Source organism: Bidens hawaiensis, unplaced genomic scaffold, assembly GCF_021521415.1.
Source record: "Bidens hawaiensis isolate Kalapana, Puna unplaced genomic scaffold, B.hawaiensis_p1.1 tig00035420_1, whole genome shotgun sequence".
Classification (NCBI taxonomy): Eukaryota; Viridiplantae; Streptophyta; class Magnoliopsida; order Asterales; family Asteraceae; genus Bidens; species Bidens hawaiensis.
This window is the reverse complement of record NW_027496148.1, coordinates 183,322-191,757: the sequence shown is the minus strand read 5'-3', so window position 1 is coordinate 191,757 and position 8,436 is coordinate 183,322. Positions and strand designations below refer to the sequence as shown.

At 35.3% G+C, this 8,436-nt stretch overlaps 1 protein-coding gene across 3 annotated transcripts; it reads left to right on the top strand.

Annotated features, from left to right (window-relative positions):
* The first annotated feature begins 789 nt into the window (after positions 1-789).
* LOC143587245 (protein NLP7-like) lies at positions 790-5,364 on the top strand. 3 transcript variants are annotated; one of them, XM_077068591.1, is made up of 6 exons: positions 790-1,005; positions 1,375-1,943; positions 2,695-2,742; positions 2,838-3,693; positions 4,268-4,624; positions 4,706-5,364. In XM_077068591.1, exons 1-6 carry the CDS (start codon positions 792-794, stop codon positions 5,221-5,223), a joined length of 2,562 nt encoding a protein of 853 aa, XP_076924706.1. In that variant the 5' UTR covers positions 790-791; the 3' UTR covers positions 5,224-5,364. The 3 variants fall into 3 exon arrangements, with proteins under 3 accessions (XP_076924706.1, XP_076924705.1, XP_076924707.1); XM_077068590.1 differs by having other exon boundaries at positions 2,695-2,749; positions 2,821-3,693; XM_077068592.1 differs by having other exon boundaries at positions 2,695-2,749; positions 2,821-3,693; positions 4,687-4,806.
* Positions 5,365-8,436: the final 3,072 nt, after the last annotated feature.

Here is an 8,436-nt window from a genome sequence, read left to right as displayed (position 1 = left end):
TGTTAATATACAGCTTAGTAGGTTACTTAATCAGTTAATATGCAATTAGAATGAAAGCAATGGCTAAATTCTTGATTGGCTAGTCAATGTGGTCAACTGAAGTCAAATGAATCTTGGATTGGTGAAAGTCTTTAGAGTCCAAGAAAGTCAAACGTAAAAAGAAAAACAACGGTTGATTTTAATTTTGGAGGGAGAAAGTATATTACAATGAGGGTTCAAATTTTATATATTACACAACTATAGGTACACAAAGTGTAAGGGTATACGGATCTTTTTATAGCTTTTGTTAGCGTTGGGTATATAGTAAGGTCCCGAATATAAAAATATGCAAACCACATGTGTAAAAAAATAAAAATAACTACCATAGATTAATGCATTTAGCGCATAACTCAAATATAAAGGTGTACCCAACAGTTTGACAAAAACAACTAAAATAATAATAATAATAATTTCTATGGCGATAATTATTTATAAATTATAAATTTATAAATCCTCTCACACCCTCCAAGAATACATAATAGAGTTGTGAGCTTGGTGTAGACCCACCCGACACATATGGAGAAGTGGATCACGTCTTCCCATTCCCACCACCATTTATATTATTAACCATTTTCATTTTCATCTCTCACAATTTGCAGCAAGCACACTTGTTTCAACAACCACTAGATTCCTTTCGAATCACTACCACCATAAGTTAACTTCTACAGCTGCCTGAAGCAGACGACGATACCCACCACCACCGTTCAATCAATAATAATATGCTCACGAAGCCACCGGAGGACTTGATGACCATGGATCTAGACCTCGATGGATCCTGGACCTTCGATCAGATCTTCTCCTCGGACCCTTCTCCCTCCTTTATCTTATCCGCCACTGAGCAGTCTTTCTCTCCGCTCTGGGCCTTTTCAGATGATAATAATAATAATGAATTGAATGATGCTGATGACAGACTCCCCGGAACTGCCACGTTGACTGCTTCTTTAACCGCTCATCGCCTTCTTTCGGGTTCGTTTCTGCCTTATTCAAGTTCAATTTTCGGGTTTTTTTCTCATCTGGGTTCAATTTCTAACTGGGTTTTGTTATTTTGTTCGTAAAAATCGGTAATTGATTCTTATTAATCCGGATAAGATGCAAATTATAGGGCTTTTGATTAGTGATTAGGTCTAAGTTTATCTGATTTTGCTGATGGGTTTTGTTAATTTGTGGTTAAAAATCGGTAATTGATTCTGGCCGTTCAATTTTGATTCTTATTAATCTGGATAAGATGCAAATTAGGCTTTGTTTATTGTTAAGTACCAAATTAATCTGAACAAGTCTTGTTTAATCTGATTTAGTAAAGACTAATTATTTTGTTTCTTTGAATGTTTGATACAGATAACGGTGATCAGATAACAAGAAAACCGTCAAACGGTGATGTAAGAAGGCAGCCATCGATGCCGGTATTGGAGGTCAGTCCGGAATATCAAGATGCAACATGTGTGATCAAGGAAAGAATGACAATGGCTCTTCGATACTTCATAGAATTGGGTGAAAAGCACGTGCTAGCTCAAGTATGGGCGCCTGTGAAAAACAAGGGTAAAAATATGCTCACGACATCCGGTCAACCGTTTGTGCTGGACCCCAACTGCACGGGGCTTCATCAATACAGGATGGCTTCTTTAATGTATATGTTTTCTGTTGATGGTGATACCGATGGAGTTCTTGGCCTTCCGGGTCGGGTTTTTAGGCACAAGCTTCCTGAGTGGACTCCAAATGTCCAGTATTATTCGGATAAGGAGTACAAACGGCTTAATCATGCCTTGAGTTATGATGTTCGTGGAACCCTAGCTTTGCCTGTGTTTGAACCGTCTGGTCAATCGTGTGTTGGTGTGCTTGAGTTGATTTTGACTTCACAGAAGATAAATTATGCTCCTGAGGTTGATAAAGTCTGCAAGGCGCTCGAGGTTGGTTGAGTCGCTGCGTTTCTTTATGTGCTTATAAATTATAAATAGACGGGGCAAAAACGAGCTGCTCAAACGGGCTGGGTTGGTTTGGACTGACCCCGAAACACGTTTTTGTTGAATTTTTCTCTCTTTTTATACTAAAAACATGTTATGGTTCTAACAATTGTATTGCTCAGAAAACATATTACATTTAAAAAAACGATTTAGATTGTGTTATGCAATAAAAGTACATTTCGGATTACTCTTTACCCATTGACCCCTTTCCGGTTATTCATGTTTTTTAAGTTGAGTACACCTTTTGTTCTTAAACTAAGGAAATAACAAAAAAATCTTTTATGCTCACATTTCGTAGCAGTTTACGTTTTTTCTATTAACTCATGCTGATTTTTTCTGCTTCAAATCCAGTCATGTGTCTGGCACTAGAGGGTATTTTAGTCATTTTACCTCATGTGCCTGGCACTTGGCTGGACTTAACAGAAAATATAACACCTGTTAGTGGAAAATATGCTACTGTTACAAAATGTGAACGTAAATGTTTTTATTTTTTATTATTTATTTTTTGTTATTTCATTAGTTTTAAGGAATAAAAGTGAAATTTGCTATATAAGATGTTTTTGTTATATCTTTGTGTTTATATTGTACGTGTTTTACCATTAACAAGAACCCTAAAAACTTGCCGTTGATGCCAATGACATTATATAATTCTTTTTATTTACAAGAACTATGTAATAAAGTTTCTGCCTTTTTGCAGGCGGTGAATTTGAAAAGCTCAAACATATTGGATTCTCCGAATACGCAGGCAAGCAGTAAGATGAAATAATATTTAATTATCATGTTTTCTTTTGTACCCTCTACATTTTTCTCAATATGTACCTAGTTTTTTCTGTACCCCAGATATGCAATGAAAGCCGACAACAAGCCCTAGCTGAAATCCTGGAAGTCTTAGCCGCGGTCTGCGAAACCCATAACTTCCCGCTAGCTCAAACGTGGGTCCCATGCAGGCATCGAAGCGTCTTGGCCTACGGTGGTGGGTTTAAGAAAAGCTGCAGCAGTTTTGATGGCAGTTGCATGGGTCAAGTATGCATGTCAACAACTGATGTTGCGTTTTATGTTGTTGATGCGCATATGTGGGGTTTTCGCGACGCATGTGCCGAACATCACCTCCAAAAAGGCCAAGGTGTAGCGGGTCGGGCCTTCGCGACACGAAGCTCGTGTTTTTGTGAAAATATTACACATTTTGGTAAAACCGAATACCCGTTGGTTCATTATGCGCGTTTGTTTGGGTTAGTTGGATCGTTTGCGATATGTTTGAGGAGTACACATACGGGTGATGATGATTATATTTTGGAGTTTTTTCTTCCGCCTAATATGGTTGACTGTAAAGACCAACAAACGATGTTGGGTTCGTTGTTGACTTCAATGAAGCAGCATTTTCGGAGCTTGAAAGTTGCTTCGGGTGAAGAAATCGGGGAAGATGGCAGATTTGTTGAGATTATTAAAGCGTCAGTGAATGGTGATATTATTGATTCAGGTATTCAGTCCATTCGGTTATCTGAATCGGTTATTTCAAACGGTGGACCTTTAGTTAACGGGCCGAATGTGATGAATAGAAATTGTGGGAAGTTAGAGACGGTTGAAACGACGAAGAAGTCTGAAAAGAAACGAGGGAAAGCGGAGAAATCAATTAGTTTGGAAGTTCTTCAACATCATTTTGCAGGAAGTCTTAAAGATGCTGCAAAGAATCTTGGTGGTATGGTTACACATTCTTTGCTTTTTTATTTTTACATCTCCACTTAAAAGATATCATTTTGTGTCATTAAAAAAAGGGAAAACTTCACACAATAATAACTAAGTTTTCCATTTGTTTCTGTAAAGTCAACTTTTATTAGGTGTTTCAGTCTTGTGTCATTTTATTGTAAAAGTTATTTCTTAAATATTATCCAAGTTTCATAATTGTTAATTTGAAGTCAAATTGGAGAATACATCACTAAAGAGTAATCAAGGTTAATATATATTTTATTAAATTTGAAGTATTAGGTAACAGTGAAGAAAACAATTTCACTAAATAATAACCAAGTCTCATAAGTATTTAATAGTATTTAATATTTATATATGTTTCATTTGCCTCACTTAATATTTAAAAAATTAACATTTATAAAAAAATTACGCATGATTAGGTTAGTGGAACATTTGGGATACTTGGTTACTATTCTGCAAAGTCACCCCTAAGAAACAGACTAATTTCAACCGTTATTTGACTCAAAAGTCAATGTAGAACAATATTATTCTCTTTCTTATCATTATTTATATTAATGGTTTTGCAGTTTGCCCGACTACAATGAAACGAATATGCCGACAACATGGAATCTCAAGGTGGCCATCGCGTAAGATAAACAAGGTTAACCGCTCGTTAACAAAACTTAAACGAGTGATTGAATCCGTACAAGGTGGTGAAGGAACATTCGGTATTCCATCTTTAGCAACCACCCAACTCCCTCTCGGTGTTGACTCGCCACCCTGGCCCACGGCTCCAAATGGTTCACCATCTAACCAACTTGGTTCACCCGGGTCCAAACCGTCCGACCCTCCACGCCCAAGGACCGATCATGGTCCAACCAATCAAACATCCGGAAGCCGAGAAGCCAGCACCGGTAGCCCAAACTCTCACCGCTCTTACCAAGGTAACTGTTTTCTTTAAACCCAACCCTCCTTAAATCTTAATCGAATCGTTTCTGATAACCAGACGTATGTCGGAGTAACAGAAAGTCAACCGGCTGAAGTCAAAACACCACCAAACGTAGCCGCAGAGTTCACCATATCCGATGCACTTCACGCTGCACAGACTGAAGAGCCGTTTAGAGGAATAATGTTAATCGAGGATGCAGGAAGCTCACACGATCTAACAAATCTTTGTCCTGTCAGCGAGCCTATCGAAAAGGTACAACAACTTACTCCAACGGTACAACCTTTCACAGCCAGGACCGAAATGAAAACAATAACGATAAAGGCGACTTACAGAGAAGATATAATAAGGTTTCGTGTGGCTACAAACTCGGGTATTGTAACATTAAAAGAAGAAGTGGGAAAAAGGTTGAAGTTAGATGTGGGTACATTTGATATAAAGTATCTTGATGATGATCATGAATGGGTTCTAATAGTTTGTGATGCAGATTTGCAAGAATGTATCGAGTTGTCGGTTTCATCAGGGTGTAACATAATCAGGCTGTTAGTTCATGATCTGTCGACTAATCTTGGGAGCTCGTGTGAGAGTTCGGATTAAATATTAGGATTAGGGTTTTGATGAAGTTGTAGATTATTATGGGGTCATAGGAAGATGACCAAGTTTTAGGGAGGAACATTCCTCTATTCTTTGTTGTATAAGATATATATATAACTGAATGTTGAAAATGTTAATTGTACATTGGTTTGTTTTTTGTTATCCTTCACATATAATTTGGTCTCTAGGTATTAGTTTTATGCTAGATTTTATATTTTTCTGTGTTTTTGTTGTCAACATGTACTGATATATGATAATTATACAGAAAACCTACTCTAATAGTATCTTTCTATTATGGTAAAAGATTAAATCCAATAACCCTAATGTAGTTTACTCTAATACTTGTTTACAGTTACAGCGGGAATGGAACTAAAAACGACGAATGTGTAAATTTAGAAAGAAAACCAAAAGAAAAGTAAATTCACGCTAAGAAAACATTGTGGGGGCAAAGGCGAAGGACGGATCTAAAACCATAGTAGAGGTCTAGTCTAGTGGAAGAGGTGCTATATCAGGGATATGGTGACGAGCTACGTTGTGGCTAAACAATGACCCCTTATGGTGACAGGGGCTGCAATAAAACCTAATCTATGTATATATACAATGCGTCCCCGGTATATTATGAGAAAGAAAGAAAGTCATCGTACAAGGAGGACGATGGGGGAAGAGGGGAAAAAACCAACCAAGATGTGGTGGCAAAAGCGACAAAGAGATACGGAGGGGGGAGACAAGAACAAGACACCAACACAAGACTCTCATACCATATTATGACGAAAACTTTGTAATATATTGTGTACTATTTTTTTACTAGTATTTTCTTACACCTAAATATCACATAACATTCCACTTGTAAAGATTTGAACTCAGCACTTTTGCGAAAACAAATATTATAAACTATTGATCAACTAGTTAGGTTCATTGATTACAAAAAAAAAACGGATTAAATACTATGTCAACTAATAATAAAAATGAATACAAATGATCTCTAACTTATATATTTATATATTGTTTCTAATAGTTACTTTATTGTGTAATATACCAATCAGCCTTTCAGTTAACTTAGTTTGATAATGTTTCAATGACAAAAATTGTAATTTAGTCAAAGCATTTATATATCTTTTGAATTTATTTATGGTAAGAAAGTTAAATAATATATTTAGAGTTTGATTATGAAAGAGTTTCACACATAAATGAGATGTTATAACCTGATCTAAAAACTATTTAGGTTTGTTTAGACTCATTACCCGCTTATTTTTTTTACTATAAAACTATTTCTTAATTATAATAATATCTTTTAAAAAAAATCAGATATTAATTTTTAGTATATCACTATTTTATAGGATTTTTATATTAAATATTTGATGTGATTAATTTTTAATTTAATGAGATATTATAACCCGCTTAAGGGCTATCTGTGTTTGGTGAATCCATACTCGTGAATTCGGTTCAAATGCGTAAGAAGCATCAATTTACAAATAAAACAATCTGTGACTTGAGAAAATGTAGAGAGCAACCAGAGAGCTTTTAAAGATTTCGATTATACATATTTAAGATAAGATGTAAGAATAATAAGAAAAAACCAATTAGCAATTGAGATTGTAAATAGAAGAAAGCACAAACGATTAAATAGCAAAATTACAAAACAGTATTATAAAGAAAGAATGGCATGTTTTGAGCATTCATATCCATCATTTTATCTACAAGGATTAACTAAGAATCATACTTTCTAAAATTACATTACATTTTATAAAAAAAACCACTTCACCTCTCATCTATATTTTTATCTTTATCTTACACAGGGGCGGACTCACATAGTTCCCATCGGGGTCCCGGGACACCAATGTTTTTTAAAAATTACTTATAGACGATATATTAAATTTTGTAAGGACCCCATAAAAATTAATACTTGGAACCCATAGTATTAAGGCTGAACTAGTCTAATGGAAAGTCCCTTGTTTTTTCTTTGAGAGGTTGCAGGTTCAAGTCTCACCATACCTTAGGGTATTGTGTTTTTTCTTTAGTTTATCCCATATAACCATTATCACTTTAGTTTATCCCATATAACCATTATTACCATGCAACATATATAATGACAACATGAGTTTTACATATACTTAAATTATTTATCTTGTGTATGTATATTATAATTAATCATTTATTTGTGTAAGAGTTAGTTTTTCATGTCTTGGTTATTCATGTAAGACCATATATATATATAGCTTACGCTTATGTTTTTCGGGTATGAATAAAAATGAATTAAAAGTGTATGTTCTATCTAGTTTCTAATCTATACTCTTTCTACTTACTCGTTTCCGATGACACCATATTTTCGTGTTTTATTATGTTCCTCCTCTCGACCCGACCCGAATAACGACCGACCAAAAAATTTTGTAAACCGGAAAAATTGGAACCCCATTGACAAAAAATCTTGGGTCCGCCACTGATCTTACACACAATTTTTTTTTCCTCATTTTTATGTACCACATAAGTTGATTGATGATAAATAATAGTTTTTCATTTATAAAAAGCTACTGTAAAGAAGAAAACAAAATTTACAGTTGATCTAGAGAAATGGTAGATAAGATGTGTTGTGGCTTGGGGGTGAGTATTCATTGACCCCTTCACTTCCTCAACAACAAACAGTCTAAGTAACAATGTGAGTTAACAAAGTTAAAAATAAAATTAATCATCATCATCATTATCATCATCATCATCATCATCATCATCGTACTCAGTATATCCCATCAATAGCAAAGCTATGGTAGGGTCTGAGGAGGATAAAATGTAGACAGCCTTACCTCTACCCCATAAAGATAGATAGGCTGCTTCCGATGAGACCCCCGGCTCGATAGTAGTTTTGCATCAAGCCTTGGACATAAGACACATAACACCCAACTATCGGGACACCGACCGATTAGTGCATGTACCCTTGTCTTTTGGCTATCAACGCCATCCATATGATGCCTGATTAACCTTCCGTCGCTGTGTTCCCGAGTTAACTTAACAAAAGAAAAGAAAGGAAATGAAAGGAAAACTTTCTTTTCCTTTCCTTTCCATTTAATTCTTTCCAATTGAAAGTAAAACTTTCAGCCATAAAAACTTTACATGTCCCACACTTTTCCTTTCTTTTCTCTCTTAGATGAAACTTGAGAACACAAGTTTTAAACTTTTCATTCATTTCTTTTCATAAAAAAAAACTTAGGAACACTCCAACATCTA